General features: G+C 41.8%; 1 protein-coding gene across 1 annotated transcript in view; it reads right to left on the reverse strand.

Annotated features, from left to right (window-relative positions):
- Positions 1-497: 497 nt before the first annotated feature.
- spock3 (SPARC (osteonectin), cwcv and kazal like domains proteoglycan 3) overlaps positions 498-25,199 on the reverse strand; it is a 435,237-nt gene continuing 410,535 nt past the window's right edge. Inside the window, exons 9-11 of the mRNA XM_055645071.1 lie at positions 14,963-15,025; positions 10,761-10,898; positions 498-1,974 (exon numbers count right to left, since the gene is read on the reverse strand). Of these exons, the coding sequence (XP_055501046.1) occupies positions 1,808-1,974; positions 10,761-10,898; positions 14,963-15,025 (368 nt within the window). The 3' untranslated portion in view covers positions 498-1,807. The remainder of the gene's footprint in view (positions 1,975-10,760; positions 10,899-14,962; positions 15,026-25,199) is intronic.

Genomic DNA, 25,199 nt, shown 5'->3' on the forward strand with positions numbered 1-25,199 from the left:
TCCCATTCCGAATCCGACCTTTCTGTCCTGAGCCTCCGCCATTGCCAGAGTGAGGCCCAGCGCCAATTGGAGGAACAGCACCTCATATTTTGCTTGGGTAATTTACACCCCATCAGTATGAACATTGACTTTTCCAATTTCAGGTAGTCCTTGCTCCCTCCTTCCCCTCCCCTTCCCAGCTCTCCCACAAGCCTACAAAGTCTCTGCCTTTTCCTTTCTTTCCACCCCCCCCCCTGACATCAGTCAGAAGAAGGGTCTCGACCTGAAACGTCACCTATTGCTTCTCTCCATGGATGCTGCCTCACCCACTGAGTAATGTAGTTCTAATCGCCTAGCTACAAGTATGTTGGTCTCAGGCTGATATATATACAGCATTATTTATTTTTTGATTGTCCCATAACAAACCAGAAGCAAAGCCATTTTGTTTCTTTAAGAAGTTATTTGAATTAATTGAAAGTAGAAAAATTACTTAAAGTTACGAATTCTACTCGGAATAATTGGTTACAGGAGTCCTTTATTATTGTAAACTATACATAAACAGTAAAAAAAAATGCAGCATAGCTTTTCCATTTTGTAACTCAAATCCAGTCTATAAAGGAAAATTAATTAGAATGAGTTACATTGTTCACGGTTTTCCTTTAGCTCAGATTTGAGGAGAAACATTTAAGACTAACAATCTTATGCACTAAATAAACAGCACACAACAGTGTAGTTATGTTAGTTATTACAAACAATGTTGACCTTCATTGAAAAAGGACTTAAGTCTCAACTCCAGTATGCATCAAGGCGGTGGAATTTCAATCAATTAACATGCTAACATAAATACAGGGCAATTTAGTCTATAGCAAGATTGTTAAATGCTACTGCTACACGATACTGGTATATACTTACAGTCCATATGATGACTGCCATAACTATTGAAAATTAATTTAAAATTATTTTTCTCTTATGCAAGTTTGCAGCTGAAGTACTAATGCTGTGATCAGGCGTGCTTAAATATTACCTGAACTCCTATCTTTAATACACAAAGAAAAAATATTTCTATTTTTAATTTGAAAGGCACATCACCATGTGATTTCTATTTAGTTTGAACTAGTGTTTGAAATCAAATATACTTTTAAAAAGATGACTAATTTTTGTTTAAAGAATAACAAATCACTCAGTCACACATCCATGTTCTTCAACAATATTCCGTTGGAGGCAAGAATGTGTTGAAGTCAACAACTTCTGTCTAAAAACATTTGAATGGCTGTTTGTTGTACTAAATAATTCTTAAGAAATGTCGTTTGTTCATTTTTAAAAGCTGACTAATTTTTGTCAAAAGTCAATTTTCTATTTTGATGGCTTAAAGTTTATTTTAATCTGCACAGCCCAATCAACAAAGCGTTTTGATATCAAATGCACATCCATGTTGTTTTCAGTGTCAGGACCAATGAGCAGAATGGGCCAGTCATTAGTGGAGAATGAGCTTCGATCTACTCTGTCCCAATGGGACAATAATTGGCAAAACACATTTGAAAAGAAACCAATCTTTGAACAAAAACAATATTTTTCCTCACTTGTTATAATATTTTTCTCCTTTGAAAGAATTTTTAATTTGTTTTCAAAAAATGATGAAGCGTAACGAGGAACTGCAACAATTTTTAAGGGATGCTGACTTCTTTCTGGAGGAACCTTGTTTGACAGTATCATTGTACAAAATATACACGCTGACCGAAATATTTTTGATCATTTGTAATATGACTAGTAACTCATGAGATCTCACTATAGAAACGTGCAAAATATTAAAGTTCATGACATTTCCCTTCTACCATATGTCACCACCTGCATCATATTCATCATCATCATCTTCATCATCTTCATTGTCAACTGCATCCATTTCTTCATCAATGACATCTTCCACATCATCCTCATCATCCGACCACTCGTGGAAGTCAGCACTGCCAAAATCACCTGAACTCTCTTGCTCACCTTCTAGAAAATATGCCAACAAAAAGAGAAAATGTCATTAGGAAAACATTTGCACCAATTATTTCCCTTCTCTCTGCTGCAAAATATTAAAACGCAAAGCTAATTTTGTTAGTATAAGCGTGGCGGGATCATAATGTTAATCTAAATCGAGGAATTATTTGCTGTGTAGGAAGGAACTGCCGATGCTGGTCTACACCGAATATAGACACAAAATGCTGGAGTGACTCAGTGGGACAGGCAGCATCTCTGGATAGAAGGAATGGGTGACGTTTCAAGTCAAGACCCTTCTTCAGACTAAAAATAAATCATGGGGTATCTTCCCATGGCTCGGTGATAAAATACATTGTATAGTTTAGTGCAATGTGATTAGGTCATAGGCAAGCTGGTGGACCTGTGGAATTCATTGCCACAGAAGGCTGTGGAGGCCAAATCAGTGGATATATTTAAAGCAGAAATTCTTGATTAGTACAGGTGCTAGAGGTTGGAGAATGGGGTTAGGAGGGAGAGATAGATCAGCCATGATTGAATGGCGGAGCAGGCTTGATGGGCCGATGAGCCTAATTCTACTCCTATCACTTATGACATTATGAAGGCTATTTTGTTTTGGCTCAACAACAGACTGAGACTGACTCCCCCCCCCCCCCCCCCCCCCCAAACTTTGCACATCCCCCAAGCCGTTCCACTTCATTTTAATTTTATGTTTCATATCTTTTATGTTTGGGTATTTTGTGTTTTTATCACTGTTGGCAGATCAATTTCCCTCCTGGGATAAATAATGTTCTATCGTATCATATCGTATCGTACATCTATGTTGCTTCTCAACCTCCTTTAATCCAAGGATAGCGATTTTAGTTTCAATTTAACACTGTCGCTAAAATCCTTTATTCCTGGAACTATTCTGGCAAATCTACTCTGGAGCCTCTGCAAGGTCTTTATAACTTTCCTAGAATATGGTAATTCGAAATAAATAGAATAGAATAAAATAAATAGACCTAAATAAACTTTCTAAAGGACCAGCATAGCATTCAATTGTACTCAATTCCTAGAATTACAGTATGAAGCCTTATGGGCCTGTCCCACTTAGGCGATGTTTTAGGCAACTACAGGCGACTAGTTTGTCGCCACATGTTCGCCGGTGATTGCCGGGAGTAGTCTCCTCAGTCGCGCAAAATGTCGTAACGTCTATCTGGTCGCCGCTAAATTTTCAACATGTTGAACATTTTTCGGCGACAGTGGGTTTGACGCCAATGAGTGCAGCTTGACTTCCTGACGTAGGTGCTGCCTTCGCAGGATGACGTAGGTTGTCGCTGGTTTTTTGGCGACCTGCTATGACCATGACACTGCAGGCAGTTGCCTAACAAATTGCCAAGTGGGACAGGCCCATGAGACTGCATGGTGTTGCTGACTATTTTCTCTGTTATCTACAGAGACCTCTATACATGAATCCCCATGATCACTTTCTATACACTCATTCGAATCATGCCTCTCATGCATTTCCACTTAGATGAATCATCTTGCACGTCAGTATATTAAATTCCATCTGCCACTTGTGGCTCTATCCTAAAAGAGTCCTTTTGCAGTCATATATCACTGTTTATCACACTATCAGGCTTGGTGGACGTCAGCAAATATTGACATTTTGCCATGGTTTCCAAAATTAAAATTGTTTCACTTTATATGCAAGGCAGTGGTCCTGGTGCCATGAAATACCACTGACTATACTCCTGTTTAAAAAAGCAAACATTTGTCAGGATTTTTCAGTTTTTTGTTCACAAAACAAATGCTTTTTCAATCAAATGTTGGCATTTAAACTCAACTAATGTCACCACATCATAAGTTCTTGCATATTTCAATAATTTCCAACTGGAAAGTCCACAAGGGAGTTAATGTTAGGGAGCTAATCTCAGTGTCAAACAACTGCTTCATTGCCCAACATTTATGTTCTGTCTTTTGCACTGCACAGTTGTGCTCCACCTTAACAAACTCCTCAAAGGAGTAAAACATATTTTCAGAACCAATGGGAAATAGTTTAAACCCATGGCAATGGCACTCCAGAACCAAAGTCAACGAACATCAGTAGCAGAGTTGCAGCAAGTTGACATAGTGCATATGTGGTGGCCGATGGCCTGCTCACAGAACAATAAGACTCTCAACATCCACATTGTCTATCAACCTAGTCCTGGCCCACAGCACTGCCTCTGACAACAAAGATTCATGTTCCTTCCCATGGGCAGCACGGTGGCGTGTTGGTAGAGTTGCTGCCTTTTGCCCTTGTCCCACATAGGAGACCTAAACAGCAACCTCTGGCGATCTTGCCCGTCACCCAAAAAAAAATCAAGGTCGAGGTGACCTGCAACCTCCTACCACCTCCCACGCATTCCTCGACTATATAGAAAACCGGCTTCGACTAGACCTGCAACAAAATAATTATTGATTTTTAAAACGGCAACCTATTTTTAGTCGATGCCGGTTTTAATCATGATGAAAAAATAGCAGCAACCAAGATGAAGCCTCGACCACACGGAAACCACTTTCAACCTTCAGGGAGAGTGATCAAAACCTCCGGTGACCTCATGGAAACCTTGGGTGGCGGGCAAGGTCCCCAGATGTTGCAGTTTAGGTCTCCTAAATGGGACAGGGGCTTTACAGCGCTTGCAGCGCCAGAGACTCGGGTTCGATCCCGACCACGGGTGCTTGCTGTCTCTATGGAGATTGTACTTTCTCCCCGTGACCGTGCGGGTTGTTTCCGAGACCTTCAATTTTTTCCCACAGCCAAAAGATGTACAGGTTTGTAGGTTAATTGGCTTGGTAGCAATGTAAATTGTCCCTGGTGCGTGTAGGATAGTGTTAATATGTGCGGGGATCACTGGTCGGTGCGGATCCGGTGGGCCAAAGGGCCTGTATCTCTAAAGTATCTTTGGAGCTATCTCTCATGGAAGGCACATATCGATGGCGTACCATCTCAACCTTTGGTCAGCGAAGTTTAAGGTTGTTCAAAAATCGAGATGATAGGACCCAGCACAGATCTCATGGTCTCAAGTCATGTATCAAGTATATCTTTATTGTCATTTTCCTGAGTACTCACATACCCAGAGGAAACAAAAAAAACGTTGCTCAACCAGTGTCCATTCAGTGTGCAGTAACAAATAAATAGAAATAAAAATACATATATCATGAACAAATTAAACACTCTACTCTCTACTAGACATCAACAGGCACCTAGATGGTGCCGTTCGCACGCCTTGCAGCTCCCGAACCAGGAAATGATGCCGTAGGTTAATGTGCTCTCGATTGTCCCCCTATAAAAAGTTTGTAGGTGTGTAGTGGGGAGACCTGCTTTAAGTAGTCTTTGGAGAGTGTGTAGTCGCTGCTGGGCTCTCTTGACCAGTGCTGTGGTGTTGGTCATGGAAGTCAGGTCATCTGACAGGTGGAGTCCTAGGAACTTCACACTGCTGACCCTTTCCACATCAGCTCCATCGATGTGCAGAGGTGTATGATGTTGTTTTCCCGCCCTCCTGAAGTCAACCACCATCTCTTTAGTTTTTCCCACGTTGAGAATGAGGTTGTAGGATTGGCACCATCCTGTGAGCAGCTCCATCTCCATCCTGTACGCCGACTCATCATTGTCACTGATGAGACCCACCACTGGGTGATACCAATTTTTACCCTCCTAGGCGCTTCTGAGATCTGAATCAGCTACAACAGGCACCTCAAGACAATGTAAATATACCATCAACTTAACTCTGCAAAGCCTTCCAAATCCATGGGCAAGATATGATCAATGTACTGATCAATATCTGAGGCCCTACTTACACAAAGTTGGCTCCATTGGGGAGGCCATGTTGCTTGTGTGTCTGATAACAGAATCTCGAACCACCACCACCACCACTCTTCCTCTTCTTCTTCTTCTTCTTCTTCTTCTTCTTCTTCTTCTTCTTCTTTTTTTTTTTTTTTTTTTTAGGACAACTTGTTCTATTTGATTGTGCATGCCAGATTGATTGCATTCGGTGAAACAGGGCAGACCACGTGAAGGTTGCAATCTCCCACCCCCACTCTATTCTGAACTCTACCATGTGAAGGGAATACCAGGTGAACAGAAAAACGAGCGGTCATGGTGGCGCAGCGATCACGGTAGAGTTGCTGCCTTACAGCACCAGAGACCCAGGTGCAAACCTAACTAAGGGTGCTTGTCTGTACGGAGTTTGTACTTTCTCCCCGTGACCTGTGTGGGATTTCTCTGGAATCTCTGGTTTCCTCCCACACTACAAAGACACACAGATTTGTAGGTCAATTGGCTTGGTATCATTGTAATTTGTCCCTTAATACGTGTAGGATAGTGTTGCTGTGCGGGGATCGCTGGTCGGCACGGGCCCGATGGGCCGAAGAGCCCGTTTCCGCGCAGTATCTCTAAACAAAACTAAACTAAATTCAGAAACAAATTTAAGGGCATGACCAAAGCCTCTTTGAAGAAATGCAGAATTCCTACTAGCTCTTGGTGGTCTCTAGCCCATCATTCAGAGTAGGACAGGAACATTCAGGGTAGTATAGTATTGAGAAACCTGAGTCCAAGCATCAGCGGCACACAGAAGATCTGCATGAATGGTGCACCAACCATCTTGCAAAATATCCTCTTGTCTGCAATTCCTGCCCTCTCTCCAGAAGAGTCTGTATCTTCCACATCGACCTCATGATTCACTCAGAACCCATTACACGAGAATATTTTATGCTGCTGGTTTGTTCCTCTATCTCCAGGTCCACACAACCTGCCTCCTAATCCATTATTTCAGATGGATTCTGCCTTACCTTAATACAGAAATCTTTGTATTATAACTCTGTAATGTATTGCCATTGTATCTCCCTTCTTGCTAAATTTGCAGATGTTAAAACTGAAAAGTGTGGCGTGCAAAAGTATTCTGCCCCTTTACTCTGATACCCCTAAATAAAATCCAGTGCAACCAATCGCATTCAGAAGTCACCTAATTAGTTAATAGAGTCCACTTGTGTGTAATCTTATCTCAGTATAAATACAGCTGTTCTGTGAAGGCCTCAGAGGTTTGTTAGAGAACATTAGTGAACAAACAGCATCATGAAGCCCAAGGAACACACCAGACAGGTCAGGGATAAAGTTGTGGAGTAGTTTAAAGCAGGGTTAGGTTATAAAAAAATATCCCAAGCTTTGAACATCTCACGGAGCACTGTTCAATCCATCATCCGAAAATGGAAAGAGTATGGCACAACTGCAAACCTACCTAGACATGGCCGTCCACCTAAACTGACAGGCCGGGCAAGGAGAACATTGATCAGAGAAGCAGCCAAGAGGCCCATGGTAACTCTGGAGGAGCTGCAGAGATCCACAGCTCAGGTGGGAGAATCTGTCCACAAGACAACTATTAGTTGTGCACTCCACAAATCGGGCCTTTATGGAAGAGTGGCAAGAAGAAAGCCATTGTTAAAAAAAAGCCATAAGAAGTCCCGTTTGCAGTTTGCCACAAGCCATGTGGGGGACACAGCAAACATGTGGAGGAAGGTGCTCTGGTCAGATGAGACCAAAATTGAAGTTTTTGGCCTAAATGCAAAACGCTATGTGTGGCGGAAAACTAACTGCACATCACCCTGAACACACCATCCCCACTGTGAAACATGGTGGTGGCAGCATCATGCTGTGGGGATGCTTTTCTTCAGCAGGGACAGGGAAGCTGGTCAGAGTTGATGGGAAGATGGATGGAGCCAAATACAGGGCAATTTTGGAAGAAAACCTGTTAGAGTCTGCAAAAGACTTGAGACTGGGGCGGAGGTTCATCTTCCAGCAGGACAACGACCCTAAACATACAGCCAGAACTACAATAGAATGGTTTAGATCAAAGCATATTGATGTGTTAGAATGGCCCAGTTGAAGTCCAGACCTAAATGCAATTGAGAATCTCTGGCAAAACTTGAAAATTGCTGTTCACAGACGCTCTCCATCCAATCTGACTGAGCTTGAGCTATTTTGCAAAGAAGAGTGGGCAAAATTTTCAGCCTCTAGATGTGCAAAGCTGGTAGAGACAAACCCCAAAAGACTTGCAGCTGTAATTGCAGCGAAAGGTGGTTCTACAAAGTATTGACTCAGGGGGGCTGAATACTTTTGCACAACGCACTTTTCAGTTTTTTATTTGTAAAAATATTTGAAAACCATGTATCGTTTTCCTTCCACTTCACAATTATGCACCACTTTGTGTTGGTCTATCACATAAAATCCCAATAAAATACATTTACGTTTGTGGTTGTAACGTGACAAAATGTGGTAAAGTTCAAGGGGTATGAATACTTTTGCAAGCCACTGTACATGAATAGGACAAGTTTGGAGGGATATGGACCAAACGAGGGCAGGTGGGACTAGTGCAGCTGGGACATGTTGGCTGGTGTGGGTATGTTGGGCTGAAGGACCTGTTTCCATACTGTATCACTATGACTCAGCCTTTGATCATGCTCCACGGAAGCCTCATGAGCCAAAGCCTCATACTTATCCTCCACACATATTCTCTCCTCACATGGTCGCTTCCAATAGGCCGCTCCACTACACCTTGCCTTATTTTTATTAGCTGCTCAATTAACCTATTTTAATCACTCATCCAATCTAATGACTGAGTTCCGAAATCTGCTGTTTCTGCTCCGACACTGAAATAGGTAGGCAGGGGTCTTTTAATCATGGGTTTGGAATTTCTCACAAGTCCACGGGCATGGAACCTTCCCCCTGGGATTTATCTTGTCCAGGACTTGCATGAGAGATGTCATCCTCTTCACCACAGTTTTCATGTCCACACATGTCAGCCAAAGCGTAGTTGATGCTCTTGGCTGCCATCGTTAACGTGCATGTTAGGGGAAGGCACCGATCGTTGCTGCACAGCAATATGTCAGGAGATGCACAAAATCAGGTGAGATGTAATTCCGAATCCTACGAATCTCGCATTACCCCCATCTTGTGATTTAATACAGGATTTTGACTACTTCTGTTGTTTCTTTGCGGGGAACCAATTGGGTGCTGATGCTAAACACCGTCATGCTTTTCTGCACCAAAGAATGGGTGCATCCAATTTTTATATAATTAGTCTTTAAACTATTTTCATTTTCATTAATCTATGTTTCAGCTTTTATTGGCTTTTCGTTGGCGAGAATGAATTTAATTGTCGTTTGACATTTTCTAAATTAAATTACATAACTTAGATGCAATTAGATAGACATTTAATGAATAAAATCATGCAATCGGTAACAGGAAACATTGAGAAATAATTCCAAAATAACTATTACTGCTGTTCTGAGAAGTTTTGCTTCACCATGATGGAATAATAGCTCATCACCGATAGAACATAATACAGCATAAGAACAGGCCTTTCAACCTACAATGTCTGTGGCTAACATAATGCCAAGATCAACTTTATATGCCTGTACATAATCCATATCCCTCCAATCCCTGCACATCCATGTGCCTATCCAAAAGTCTCTTAAATGCCACTATGGTATCTGCCCCAACCCTACCCCCCCCCACACACACACAGCAGCATGTTCCAGGCACCCAACACTGTGTGTGCGCTAAAAACGTGCCATGCACATCTCCATTAAACTTTTCCCCCTCACCTCACCTTAATGCCATGCTCTTTAATATTTGATATTTCCATCCTGGGAAAGAGGTTCTGTCTACCCAATCTATGCCTGTCATCATTTTATATATTTCTATCAGGTCTCCCTGCAACCTCAAGCGTTCCAGACAAAACTATCCATGTCTGTTCAACCCCTCCTGGTAGCTAATACCCCCTATTCCAGGCATCATCCTAGTTGACCTCTTCAACCCCAACCTATAAAAACATATTCCATCTTTACCGCTCTATCTATCTGGGTTGCCACTTTCAGGTAATAAAGATCTTTGACCCCAAGATCCCTCTGTACATCGACGCTGTTAAAGGCCATGCCTTTAATTGGATATTTTCCCCCTTACATTTGACCTACCAAAGTGCCACACCTCACACTTGCTCACATCAAACTTGCCTATATCTGTAGCTGATCTCTATCCCACTGTATACATTGACATCATTCCTCACAGTCCGCGACCCCAGCAATCTTGGTGTCATCTCATATTCAAGTATTAATCAAAACATTAAGTAAGAAAATCCGTATGCTTCTCAATATGGAATTCTCATTTTATAAGTAATATTATAAACGCAAACATTTTTGTTTTGGTGGCAGGCGAGGCAGAGCTGGGCAGCTGGAGATGTAGTGGGGCAGGGTGGTGCAGGTGAAGAGGATCGCATTCTCAGGTTGCGGGCAAGAAATTTAAAACTGTGATGAGGAGAAAGTTCTTCTCACAGTCTTAATCAAGAGCGATGAACCTGTGGATTTCTGCGGCACAGAGGGATGTGGAGACGACGCCACTGAACATGTTTGAGGAGATGGATGGGTTTCTAGAGACAAAAGTCATCAACAGGCATGGAGTGAGAGGAAGAATATGTTATTGCCACAGTGGATGAGCCACGGTGCAGCACAGTGTTTCAGCCACCCAGTCTCAATCCTGACCTCCGTCTGGAGTTAGCATATTTTCCATATGACTGATAGTTTCCTGTGGGTGCTCAAATCCCTTCTATATCCTAAAGATGTTTGAGTTGGCAGGTCAACTGGTCACTGTAAATTGTCCCTAATGTAGAGCTGAGTGGTGGGGAGTATAGGTTGCAGGGAGAATTAATGGGACAATGATGATTGTTTTGTTCACCGGCATAGATTTGATGGATCGAATGTAATAAGGTGAGTGTAGAACATACCACAATCAGATGGTCCACCTGATCTCGATCCTCCTAGTTCATTCCCGTACCGATCAACACACCAGCATTGTCCCACACTGCTGTGGCACTGGGTGGCTTTATAATATCCATCTTCATCACAGGTGGGGAGAAAAATCCCTGCAGTAACCAAACTCTTATCATGAGATATGTGTGACAGGATTGGAATACATTTCAAATCTTTAAATCTTAAAGAGTATACGGCTGTTCTATTTTCTGGCAGCTCCCCATTTACCATCCACAACTGCTATAAGCTCTTCCAATCATTTTTAACTTTGTTTTTGACACAAATCACCAAGAGAACATTTAAATATCCAATCTGGTGGTCGTCACTGGTATTGCAAGGTGTACAAAGTGGTTATGGAGCAGATTTATCCATGGTGTACAGAGCAAAACAAAAACCATGGGAATTGCTGTGACTCTGTGTGGCAGAGCGTGAGCTGATTTTAGGCCATGCATTTAGTTACAATGTCAACAAGAAAAGCTCATGTATCTCCATCACTTCAGCATCCAACATTTTGAGGAACATTTTCACTTTCAAACTCAGTTAAAAACAGATGGCATAGGTAGTGAGTGGCAAGTTTACCAAGTCGAGTAAGAATACATTTTATGCACAGATTATATCATGACATTTACCTTGCCTGCTGGAATTCAGAGAGTTGTGTGTCTGGAACTACTTGCCGCAGTTTTGGAGACATGGTCTTCGTGTATATTTAACAGTGAAATATATAGGTTTTAAATCACGAGGAAAGCAAGGGTTATGGGGGAAAAGGCAGGAAAGAGAAATGTCAGCTCCTACTGATGAGCAGTAGAGGGTCAAGAGACTGAATGGTGTACTTTTGCTCCTACATCTTATGGTCTAGCTATTCTGCAAATAATCTAGGTGAGTGAGAGACATTATTAATTTATTGATCGGCTTCAGATTACATGCAGGAACAAGGAGAGATCGAATGAAGGAATGAAGGAGATAGATCAGCCATGATTGAATGCCGGAGTAAACTTGATGGGCCGAATGGGCTAATTGAGCACCTACCGAGTATTCTCCATGACCTTATGAATGAGTAGATGGAAATGAACCATTTGGAAATATAGAGATGATGACAAAGTTCAGAAGGTAACGGAGGAAGGAACTGGCGAAGCTGGTTTAAACAAAAGATAAGACACATAAAGGTGGAGTAACTCAGCGGGACGGGCAGCATCTCTGGAGAGAAGGAATGGGTGACTTTACGGGTCGAGAAGAAAGGTCTCGACCCAAAACATCACCCATTCCTTCTCCCCAGAGATGCTGCCTGTCCCGCTGAGCTACTCCAGCTTTTTGTGTCTATCTTCAGAAGGTAACTTTGCAGGGACACTGGATTAGTCAAAACATAATGAAGATGTGGTTGACATAAATGCTGGAGAAACTCATGCTGCGTCACCCGCTGAGTTTCTGTCTACCTTCGATTTTCCAGCATCTGCAGTTCCTTCTTAAACATGAAGATGTGGTTGTTGAGACAACTTAGTCCATTTACATGAATGAATTTGGTGTATAAAAGATGGTGTGAAAATCGAGGGAGAAGATTGCTTGCAAAAACAACTCTTCGTGATATTGATAAAAAGATAAACATTGTATTTCTGTTTGCTTTGTTGTTACCATCTCCCAACTAACAATGATCAATTCTACATTTTCCTTCAACTCTAATCCATTTTTTCACACCTTACACTTCCTTATATATATATACACTTCCTTATCTATGCACTGCCCTCTCCCAACTCCTCCATCTGAAGAAGGATCTCGATCCGAAACGCCACCCACTCATTCCTTCTCTCCAGAGATGCTGCCTGTCCCGCTGAGTTATTACAGCATTTTGTGTCTATCTTCTATAAGTGATGGAGTCTCTGACCGGCAGCATGTATAAGTTGGCATTTTAGGTAATGACAAATGTATATTATGAAAATTAAGTTTTGAGAAACTTTGAAGAAAAAATATTTTTATACGTTTTTTATGACCTCAAGCTTCCCTAATGCACTAAACAGCTTGGCTATATCCTTGAGGTGTAGTTACTGTCAATATGATGGGGAAATCAGTAATTGCTTTCACACAGTAGGGTCCCCACAAACAAAGAATATATAAAGTTAAATGTATGAAGAATGTTCCCGACCTGAAACATTGCCAGAGATACAAATGTCAACATCCATTTTAGTGCTTCTGCTTGAGGGATAAGGACATCAGGAGCGAAAAGAGGGAGTCATTTTTTGTAAGCATCATAGTGCTTAGGAGGTGAATATCTTATAACCATATAACCATATAACAATTACAGCACGGAAACAGGCCATCTCGGCCCTACAAGTCCGTGCCGAACAATTATTTTCACCTGGTCCCATCTACCTGCACTCAGACCATAACCCTCCATTCATTTCCCATCCATATAACTATCCAATTTATTTTTAAATGATAAAATCAAACCTGCCTCCACCACTTCCACTGGAAGCTCATTCCACACAGCTACCACTCTCTGAGTAAAGATGTTCCCCCTCATGTTACCCCTAAACTTCTGAAGTCATGTCCTCTTGTGTGAATCTTCCCTACTCTCAATGGGAAAAGCTTGTCCATGTCAACTCTGTCTATCCCTCTCATCATTTTAAAGACCTCTATCAAGTCCCCCCTTAACCTTCTGCGCTCCAGAGAATAAAGACCTAACTTATTCAACCTTTCTCTGTAACTTAGTTGCTGAAACCCAGGCAACATTCTAGTAAATCTCCTCTGTACTCTCTCTATTTTGTTGACATCCTTCCTATAATTGGGCGACCAAAATTGTACACCATACTCCAGATTTGGTCTCACCAATGCCTTGTACAATTTTAACATTACATCCCAACTTCTATACTCAATGCTCTGATTTATAAAGGCTAGCATACCAAAAGCTTTCTTTACCACCCTATCTACATGAGATTCCACCTTCAGGGAACTAAGGGAACTTATCTGGTGGGATGAAGGGTTTTTACACAGAGACGAGTTAGTGGACAAAGGAGCACAAGTTGCAACTGTGTAAGGACAGTTTACTATAAGAACAAAAAGTTAGAATTTTATGAATTAGAGCAAATGGACCTGATGGGGTGAAATGTAAACACAGGGAACAGCAAGTGCTGGTTACAAAGAAGAATACAAAGTGCTGGAGTACCTCATTCCCTTCCTTTGGCTTCACACTACCCCTCTTCTCTTATCTCATGGCCTTTTGTCTTATTTTCACCTGGCATTTGTCTACCTCTCACCTGTACCCACCTATCACTTGCCCGGCTTTGTCCCACCCCCACCTATCTTCGAGTTTTCTCCCCCGCACTAGAATCGGTCTGAAGAAGGGACCCGATCCAATACGTCGCTTGTCCGTCTCCTTCAGAAATGCTGCCTGACCTGTCGAGGTACTGCAGCATTTTGATGTGTCTTATTTTGATGGAGTGAAGCTTGATAAGTTAAAAAATAAAATGTGTCTATGGCTTTGGAAATGAGAAGTAGGGAAATAGTCAGAGAAAAAAAATCTCAATGATGCTATTTGCTGCTGCAAAAGATTATTCCCTTTCTTTCAATACTCTTTGGTCTCCCATTGATAATCTCTCCAGTGTACTTGTATGGAAGAGGGAACTATGATTTATAATAGTAAAGGAGATGCAGAAGCAGTATCCTGCACTTAATCTGCATTACTGCTTCTTTGGGGAAATAGCGTAAATAAATCTCCAACCAAATTTACGGTTGTGGAAGTGAATTGTGAAGAGTTAGCCTCAGGGTATTGTTCGTGCAACCTGACGTTCTGTGTCTCCTTCCTCCCCTTTAGTCACAACGCCCAACAACTTCCTGACTTATAATGTCGTGTGTTATAAAACTCAAATGTTTTTTCCCAGTGAAGAAACTATTATCACTGATTCAATGCATTAGAATGGCAAAATTGAACAAAAAAAAAATAATAATCAAATACATTTTCCAATTATTACCAAAAATTTTAAATACCTGCCTAGTATTTAAATAAAATACACAAGTCCCTTTAAAATGTACAACAGATACTGAGATGTTTGATCACCATACAGATCAGATACTGAAAAATAAATGTAAATCAAAAATAGCCTGTAAATTATTTTATGAGGCTTGCTGATGTAGGTTTTCACATTATTTCCATTCTTTAATGCCAGTTCAAAATAATAATTGAGCTCACCAAGTGGTTTCTTTCCACCTTGCAGTCGTTGAATATTGGTCAGTTGCGTCAGGCAGGGTGGATCTGCAATGAATCCAACATGTCATGAAGTCATACAGCACAGAAACAGATCATTCATCTATCAGCATATTCACACTGATCATCAATGATTATATCATAGTCTGAAGAAGGGTCTCGACCCAAACGGCACCCATTCCTTCTCCTCAGATACGCTGCCTATCCCCGCTGACTTACTCCAGCTTTTTGTGTCTATCTTCGATTATATCCTTAGAAAGTACGGCTTGAAAGAACCATCCTTGATACCTGAAGATAGACACAGAATGCTGGAGTGACTCAGCGGGACAGGCAGCATCTCTGGAGAGAAGGAATGGGTGATGTTTCCGGTGGAGACCCTTCTTCCGCTGGGCTGTAAGCTGCCCAAGCGAAATATGAGGTGTTGTTCCTCCAATTGGCGCTGGGCCTCACTCTGACAATGGAGGAGGCCCAGGACAGAAAGGTCAGTGTGCGGATGGGAGGGGGAGTTAAAAGTGTTTGGCAACCGGGAGATCGGGTAGGTTTAGGCGGACTGAGCGGAGGTATTCAACGAGACGATCACCGAGCCTGCGCTTGGTCTCGCTGATATCTTGGAGTCCACACTTGGAACAGCGGTCAATGTAGATGAGGTTGGAGGAGGTGCAAATAAACCTCTGGATGAAGTTGGACGAGGGGCAAGATATTTTCCATCTACTCGTCGTGCTCGGAGAGTAAACTGCTTGTGTGATAATTTAATAAAAAGACAAATATGCTGGATTGGTTGGATTGGATTTGTCCTCCTGTTTGTGACAAGGACAAACCTAGGTAGTTTTCCACAAAGCTGGATAGTTGGCAGTATCGTAACTGTACTGGAACTGCTTGGCCAGAGGCACAACCAGTTCCTAAATGTGGATAGACACAGAATGCTGGAGTAACTCAGCAGGACACGCAGCATCTCTGGAAAGAAGGAATGGGTGACATTTCGGGTCGAGACTCTTCAGAAGAAGTCTGAAGAAAGATCTCAACCCGAAAAGTCGGCCATTCCTTCTCTCCAGAGATGCTGCCTGTCCCGCTGAGTTACTCCAGCATTTTGTGTCTATCTTCAGTTTAAACAAGCATCTGCATTTCCTTCCTAAATGTCGATCTTCAGTAGTACAACTGGGATGTTGTGTGGTCCCGTAGCCTCTGCCACAGCCATTGCTTCCAGCATTTCTTTTGATATCATGTGGAAAGGACTAGCTTCTCTATTAGGAATTTCAGGAGCAATGGCTGCCATTGAGGTCTCCACCCAGTGTACAATGCATGACATTGTTACATTCACTGCTTCTTCCAAGTGTTGTTCAATATGGAAAAGCATCTATTCATCAGCCTGGGTCTGTATATATCTTGTTAGTGGGACATCTAGATAATAAGGACACATATGTCAGACTCCTATTTGTTCTCTATAGCTCCACTTTCAACATCATAATTCCAAACAAACCCATCTTGAAACTCCTAGACCAAAGACTCAGCCCCCTCCTCTGCAACTAGATCCATGACTTCCTGATCCATATAGACCATAATCAGGAAGGACTGGCGATAAAATATCATCCATGATAATTCTCACCACCAGTGCCCCACAAGGCTGTATCCTCAGTCCGTTACTATACTTCCTATGACTGCAGCAAAATTCTCTTCCAACTCCATTTGGTGGGTCACATCTCAAATAATGACCACCTGGAGTCCAGGAAGGAGATAAAGAGCTTAGTAGCTGTCTCTGGTTCTTGACATCTCCATGGTGTTATGAAGACAAGCGCTCCCTCACTGCCAGCAAAATTAAGCAGATGGTCATTGACTACAGGGAGGGGGTGGAATACATGTCCCAGGCTGCATCAATGGTACTGAAGTGGAATGGTCACCACCGACTCGCCCTGGTCCAACCACATTCGTGCTCTGGCCGGGAAAGCTCTCTACTGCCTCCATTTCCTCGATCAGTTAAGGAAATTCAGGATGTGTCCAATGACTTATCAATCTATACAGATTCACCATAGAAATCATCTTATCCAGGTGCATTACATCTTGGTATGGCAACTGGTCTGCCAAGAAATTGCAGAAAGTCATGAACGCAGCCCAGTCCATCGTGCAAACCAACCTCCCCACGTCTGTACTTCACGCAGCCTCAGGGAAGCAACCAACATAATCAAGGACTACTCACATTGCCTATTCTCCCCTCTCCTGTAAGGCAGAAGATCCAAACTTTTGACAGCAATTATCGCCAGATTCAGAAACGGCATCTTCTCCACTGTTATCACTTCTCATATGGAAAGACAAATTCCTGATTATCCATTCTACCTCGCATTGTTTTTGCACTATTTTCTCCATTTTTCATTTTCTCTGTAGCTCTAGCACTATATTTTGCACTTTGTTTATTTTCTCTTTTACCTGATGCACTTATGGTATTGTATGATTTGCCTGGAAAGTTCACAAACCAAAGTTTTTCACTGTATCTCGGTACACGTAACAATAATAAACCCATACCGATAATTAACTAATGCCAATACCATGTTCGGGGATTGTGATGGATGGATCTGGCACATTGTCCGTGTGGTATATCAGGACATTATTTGATGGAGCCAATTTAGTCACCAATCCTGGGATATTTGTGACTAAGGAAGCATGAGATCTACTATGTATTTAAGAAGGAACTGTAGATGCTGGAAAATCGAAGGTACACAAAAATGCTGGAGAAACTCAGCGGGTGCAACAGCATCTATGGAGCGAAGGAAATATTTCCTTCGCTCCATGGATGCTGCTGCACCCGCTGAGTTTCTCCAGCATTTTTGTGTACCATGAGATCTACTAGATGTGCTGGAAGCAAATTTGCTGCATCTGAATTTGCTGCCTCGATCAATGCCAATGATCTGAGTGCTTTTATTGTTACCTCTACTTAAACATAGTACTTGAACATAATATAACAATTGAGTGGCTTGATAGGTCCATTCAGAGGGCATTTAAAAATCTATCACAAGGGCCAGGTAGGACATGAGATTGATTCTCAAATAGCTCCCTGAAAGGGCATTAACTAGGCACGTAGGTCATGCTGAGTCTCGCTACTAAACTAAGAATACCATCCTACTTTCTGGCAATCTTCGGGGCTAAAACTCTCCTGAGATATTTAAATCATAAGATCATAAGATCATATGTAGATAAAAGTAAAGGAGAAACTCAGCGGGCGAGGCAGCATCTATGGAGCAAAGGAATAGGAGACATTTTGGGTCAAGAAGAAGGGCCTCGACCCAAAATGTCACCTTTTCCTTCGCTCCATTGATGCTGCCTCACCCGCTGAGTTTCTCCCGCATTTTTATCTACCTTCGATTTTTCCAGCTTCTGCAGTTCCTTCTAAAACATAAGATCATATGTGATAGGACTTGAGTTTGGAATTTGCCCCATCAATTCTACTCCCCCGTTCAATCATAGCTGATCTATCCTCAACCCATTCTCCTGCCTTCTCCCCATAACCTCTGACACCCATACTAATCAAGAATCTATCTATCTCTGCCTTAAATACATCCACTGACTTTGCCTCCACAGCCTTCTGTGGCAAATAATTCCACAGATTCACCACCCTCTTACTAAAGACATTCCTCCTCATCTCCTTCCTAAAAGAATATCCTTTAATTCTGAGGCTATGGCCTCTAGTCCAAGACTCGCCCTCTAGTGGAACCATCCTTTCCACATCCACTCTATCCAAGCCTTTAACTATTCTGTACGTTTCAATTAGGTCACCCCTCATTTGTCTAAACCCCAGCGAATGCAGGCCCAGTGCCATCAAACGCTCATCATATGTTAACCTAATTGCTGGGATCATTCTTGTCAACCCCCTCTGAACACCCCCACTATTTAGTTTAAAGCTCTGTCTAGGCCTGCTTATAGATAGATTTTAATGCCTATCTATTGTTTAAGGACTTTGCTCAAGCACAGCTTCACTACATTATGAATCACAAGTTTAACTTCTTCAGATAATACTTCAACAAGTCGGCTAGAGTTATCAAATGAAAATTATTTGAAGCGACATTATATTCTTTCATAATAGCTGGACCGGCGAGCTACTGTTTTATAATGTCAAATTTGAAAGATAAATGCAGAATCACATCAGAGAACTTACAACTTGAAACGGCAAGTAAATAGCAGATGGTGTTGCTCATTTCTAGCTAAAATATTTTCCAATTTAAAACCAACACTCAAAGATTTACGAAACAAATAACTGAATCATCACATTGTTTATAGCAATGCAAAAAGCAACTTCTGGTTTCAATAGATACAATATGGGGAACATATTGAAATATACCCCATAAATTGCAGGTCATTGTGCTTCTCAATCAATCAAATAAACATTTTAAATGTTCTCTTGAGAACAATAACCTATAAAAGCTTTATTGCTTTCTATGATGCACATGAATTGTAGATTCTTTTGCTCTGATTACTCTTTTCATCAGCCATTTCATTCATTTTCAGAAGCTGTGATTAACAACCAGATGCAACCCAGAATTTCTTGGCCAGTGTTTCCACTGTTAAGTATTTATTATGCTGCATTTCAATGACAGGAACTAGAACACAGAATAACAGTTCAGTAATGGAGATGGCCATTGCTTTGTTTTAACAAATGACGTCCAAGTAATTTGCACGAGGTTAGACATTCGTATTTAGAGCTTAGCTGACTTGTAAGTGTGAATTATATGGTGAAAGATTCTTTACTACGAAAAGAACCGAAAAGAGAAGATAGACACAAAATGCTGGTGTAACTCAGCGGGACAGGCAGCATGTCTGAAGAGAAGGAATGGGTGATGTTTCGGGTCGAGACTCTTCTTCAGACTGATGTCAGGGGAGTGGGCTGTACAGAGATAAAATGTAGTCACAGATAGTAAGACTGGTTGGAGAATTGGGAAGGGGGAGGGTATGGAGAGGATGGGAAAGGAAGGGCTATGAAGTTAGAGAAGTCAATCTTCATAACGCTGGGGTGAAAAAAAATGAAAAAAATGTTGTTCAAAATGAGGGGTACATTTTGATTTAGAAAGAACAGGAGCAGACTGGGTATGTTGGAGGGTATGGGATATATAATATAAATATACCAAATAATTGTTTGGATATCCAGGTGTGCTGAATGTCGCATAATTGTGTGGTGGGAGATAATATCTCACAAGAGACATTTATGATTTCCCTTTCATAAATTTAAATGAAAGAAAAATGAAGAATTTTTCAGATCCAAATGACATTCACTGTGCCATGCAACCCAGCCTGTCTGGGCACAGACCCAATAAAATGCTCTCTTAGAATTGGCAATCAATTCAAATTGGAACATTTTCTCTTATCTGGCTGATTTCAAGAGACAGCACACAATAATTCAGATTAATTGCTGTTTAATGACTATTAATTGCAATTGAACGTTCATTACATTAATTTTACTGATTTCCTGCCTTCTATTTATAAAATATTTTTATTATTCTCCTTTTCTCAGCATATACTAGCATAATCTGCCTGTCACTTCTTTCTCTCTATGACCTTCAATTGCAATACTCAGTTTAATCAACATCCACCTTATGCTAAATATATATTCTCCTATGGAAATTATCTTTCCTGGATTCACCATAATCAGCCTGATAGATGCACATGCCTCGGTGCCCCACAACTGCTCTGTATCTATCGTAGTACCCCAGGGAACACATTGTACTTGTTTAGTTTGGTTTAGTTTAGAGATACAGTGTGGAAACAGGCCCTTCGGACCACAGAGTGATCCCCGCACATTAACGCTATCCTACACACACATGGGACATTTTTTACATTTATACCAAGCTAACTAACCTAAAAGCCTGTACATCTTTGGAGTGTGGGAGTAAATGGAAGATCTTGGAGAAAATCCACACGGGGGTTTGTCACGGGGAGAACATACAGACAGCGCCCTATAGACAGGATCAAACCTGGGTCTCTGGTGCTATAAGCGCTGTAAGGCAGCAAATCTACTACTGAGCCACCATGTCACCTGGTGCTGCACTCAATATGGTGATACCTGTCTGACTAGGAAGCTTCAGCGCATGTTTCAGATTGCTAAGACACCTTCCAAAGTCTTCATTTGCTGGCATTCCTATGCAATGGATGCTTCAATTGTGACACTGCTGGTAGGTGTTGAATGCTGAAGGCATTGTTGTAGCTGCAGCTATCCCATTTAGCATGGGTCAGGGTCCTTGGGACAGCAGGCAGGCTATGCCTCTTTGCAAAATATGCATCAATCTGGCTGATGAAGGTGAATGCAATGGGAGAAGATGTAATCAGCAACAAAGATACAGTGAATGTTGAATAAACTGGATACTCCGGCATGGTGACGTAGCAGTAGGGCTACTGCCATACAGCGCCAGAGACACGGGTTCGATCCTCGCTATGGATGCTGTCTGTACGGAGTTTGTACGTTGTTCCCCTTTACCTGCATGGAATGTCTCTGAGATCTTCAGTTTCTTTCCACATTCCAAAGACGTACAGGTTTGTAGATTACTTGGCTTGGTATGAATGTAAAATTGTCCATAGTGTGTGTTGGATAGTGTCAGTGTACGGGGATCGCTGGTCAGTGCGGACTCAGTAGGCGGTAGGGTCTATTTCCATGATTTGTCTTTAAACTAAACTGAACTAGAATAGAAGGCTACTGAGAGCAAGACTCGATTACGCTGAGGGTCCTTGTATATGCTAACAAAAGAAGAACAATAACAAATGATTTCTAAATAGAAGACAGGAATCAATAAAAAAAAATAGAAACATCATATGGACATGCTGATGAGCAATGCATTCACAGGTATACACAAAATGCTGGAGTAACTCAGCGGGTGACGCAGTTTCCATGGAGAGAAGGAATGGGTGATGTTTCGGGTCAACCTAGAAGGGTCTCGACCCGAAACGTCACCCATTCCTTCTCTCCATAGATGTTGATTCACCCGCTGAGTTACTCCAACATTTTGTGTCCACCTTCGATTTTACTAGCATCTGCAGTTATTTCTTACACAATGTATTCACAGGCTCTGGTTCTCAAAGGCTGTCATCTTTGAGACAAGTGAAATGCTGCAGGATTATTTCAGCTAGAATCTTGAAATGCTACAGGATTGCTCTCTCCATGTAGATCACAACAACGGTGACTCACAAACCTTTTGTTTTCGGGTCATTCCGAGCAGCCACCGTGGATCTCTGCCATGTATCCCGACCTGTTGCTCACTACACTATTAGCGATGTCAGCAAGGCACTACACGAATTAATCATTCAGCAACTTCAATTAAAATTAAGGGAAAATAAAACTCAGCACAGAGCTAACAGCGTGGTTCACATCAATGCAGCCAGCCCTTGATCACAATCATGAGACCATAATCACTCACGTTAATAACCCAGAGAGGATGCATTTCTAACCCAGGAGGAACATTACTGTTTATAGGAGTGGGAAAGAGGTGCAGGAAGAGCTCCAGGTGGAGCTGTTCATTCAGGAGAGCTGAGTGAGCATAATTGGAACGTGAGTGAGTGATAGGAAGGCAGGAGACCAGGCATGATGGAGGAAGGAGAGTGGTAATTAGTTGGTGAAAGAGGATAACTGAACATCTGGAAACCGATGTTGTGGCAATTGGATAATTGGAAGTGGGCAGGTCAGCAAAATCAGAAGACGGACTTTGGAGAGGGGTTCCATTGTGACATAGACGGCATGAACCTTGTTATCTTGTGGAATCAGGGAAAGCATTTGGAAGGCAGACCCTTCCTGACCCAGAGCAGAGCAGGTGTTGGAGTAACTCAGCGGACTTTGGACCTTGATTACTACTTCCAACTCCAATAGTAACTTAATCCTGTTGCACTAAATGGCAAGGCTTACATTTCTGTTTCTTGCCCTGACGCTGGCTTAAGAAATGAAGGAGGACAGTTTATTGCATGCACAATGGGGCAGTATTGGTATAAAAATGAAGGGTAGAGAGCTGGAGTGGGCTCAAATAGGAAGTGAGGGGGGGAGGGGAAGACAATGAGGACCCGGCGTGAGGCTCTTTAGTTTAGAATCCTCTGCCCAGGGGATAAGTCTGTGTTGGTTTGTTTGTTCATTTGTTCCGGTGATGGCGCTGTGCCCATGGCAGCCAGCCAACAATCGCTTATCTTTTTTTCTTTTCCATTTTTTATTTAATTCTAATTTCAAGTTTTCGTATACCTTGTTGTGTGTTATGGCTGTTGGCAGAACAATTTCCCAAAGGGGATGAATAAAGTTCACCAAAATACAACCCTGGTGTTGTACTAGTCCAGGGAGTGACTAATTACAGCTGCACCAACGACAATGTGGAATAAATCCCTCAGCAATGCTCCAATATTTTCCACAAGGAATGATAATATTTGGATATGAAAATTGCATCGCATGGACGAATGTAAATTTAAACCAAAATTGCTCAGTAGCATGATCGGAGTGTGTGATTTGGAAATATCACAATCCTATTCCATGCTGGAAAATTACTTCAAAATCTACTTTAAAAGACAAGTCCGCGTTAAAACAAAATTCAATATTTCTAGGCTGAAGTATTTTATCATTCTGTTTCAGAAAGAACTGCAGGTGCTGGAAAAATTGAAGGTGGACAAAAATGCTGGAGAATGTATAGGAATATGAGAAGGAATAGGCGATGTTTCGGGTCCTTATTTGTTGCCTATTCCTTCGCTGCATAGATGCTGCCTCACCGACTGAGTTTCTCCAGCATTTTATCATTCTGATATATTTCACGGCAAATTTTCCCACGTCGTGGAATGTTTTGTAAATTAATTAACTAATTAAATAATTAATTCTGTAATATTATCAGAAGAAAACATTTCAAAATGAAAACTTAAACTTAAATATTCCTGAACAACAAACAATGTTTCATTTGTCCAGAGATAGACACAAAAAGCCAGAGTAACTCAGCGGGACATCGCTTGAGAGAAGGAATGGGTGACAATTCGGGTCGAGACCCTTCCTCCTAGATCGGCCGGGAATGAGGTGAGGGTCATGGAGAGGCGATGGATGTTGGTGCTGCTCCTCGCGGCAACGATGGCGTTGCGGGTCTCAGCCCCGTGGTGGTCGGGCAGGCAGGAGGAAAGGTCTCGGTTCGAGACTTCACCCATTCCTTCTCTCCAGAGATGCTGCCTGTCCCGCTGAGTTACTCCAGCTTTTTGTGTCTATCTTTGGTTTAAACCAGCATCTGCAGTTCCGTCTTACACAATTCATTTGTCCAGGAAGCACGCTGTTGAGTTAAGCTTCATGAACCTCCATTCATGTATAGGAATAAGGTTCCTCTTCTGTTCCACTGAGAAACAGAGCTGCTCATTCCTCACTAGGAATCCAATGAAATGGAAAATAAGGAAGAGAATGGTAGAAATTACCCATCTTCTGTTTATTTGCTATTCCAATTCCAACTTTGGACCTCTTTGTCATCGTGGCCCAGATTCTGTAGTAGGACTGATTACAAAACTACTGATGCTTGTCAGCAATATAACATGAAATCAACAGCAACTGCAGGCTATCAATACACAAGGTTAACTAGGAAATCGCAGTTCCATAAACAATCCAATACTCCTTCACAGTTGTGCTGCTTGCACACTTTTTCTTCCCTGCAATCTCTTGACTTGATGTGAAGATATTTATAAACTCATCCAATTGTGAAAAAAACTCCTGTTTCATCTCCCTCTTAAGCTGTCTCTCAGCATGAAGGACAACCAACTTCCACTCTGGGTTGGAGATGGTAAATGGGGCTATTACGATACGATAGAACTTTATGTAACCCAGGAGGGAAATTGATCTGTCAACAGTCAAAAAACACGAAATACAATGAAACATGAAATTAAAGTGACGAGTGGAAAGGATTGGGAATGTGCAAAGATTTGGGAAGGGTGGGGGTAAGTCAGTCTACCCCATGACAGAAGGGGAGGGGTTGTACAGTTTGATAGCCATAGGGATGTAGGATCTACAGTGGCTATAATGTGGTAACCTACAGATAGGCAGCAAGTGGCTGTTGAGGTAGACTTGGGCATCATCTGCTCCTTCCACTGCTTATGCAGGAGTTTCTGAAGCATAACCTGGATGGTCTCAATATCACCCTGAATGCTCCTTCTCTAATTTGAGCGGTCATAAGCCTGAGATTTTTATGTCGTCAGTCAAGTCACATTTATTTATATATCACATTTAAAAAAACAACTCTCGTTGGCCAAAGTGCTTTACATT

Source organism: Leucoraja erinacea, chromosome 1 (genome assembly GCF_028641065.1).
Source record: "Leucoraja erinacea ecotype New England chromosome 1, Leri_hhj_1, whole genome shotgun sequence".
In the NCBI taxonomy this organism is placed as follows: Eukaryota; Metazoa; Chordata; class Chondrichthyes; order Rajiformes; family Rajidae; genus Leucoraja; species Leucoraja erinaceus.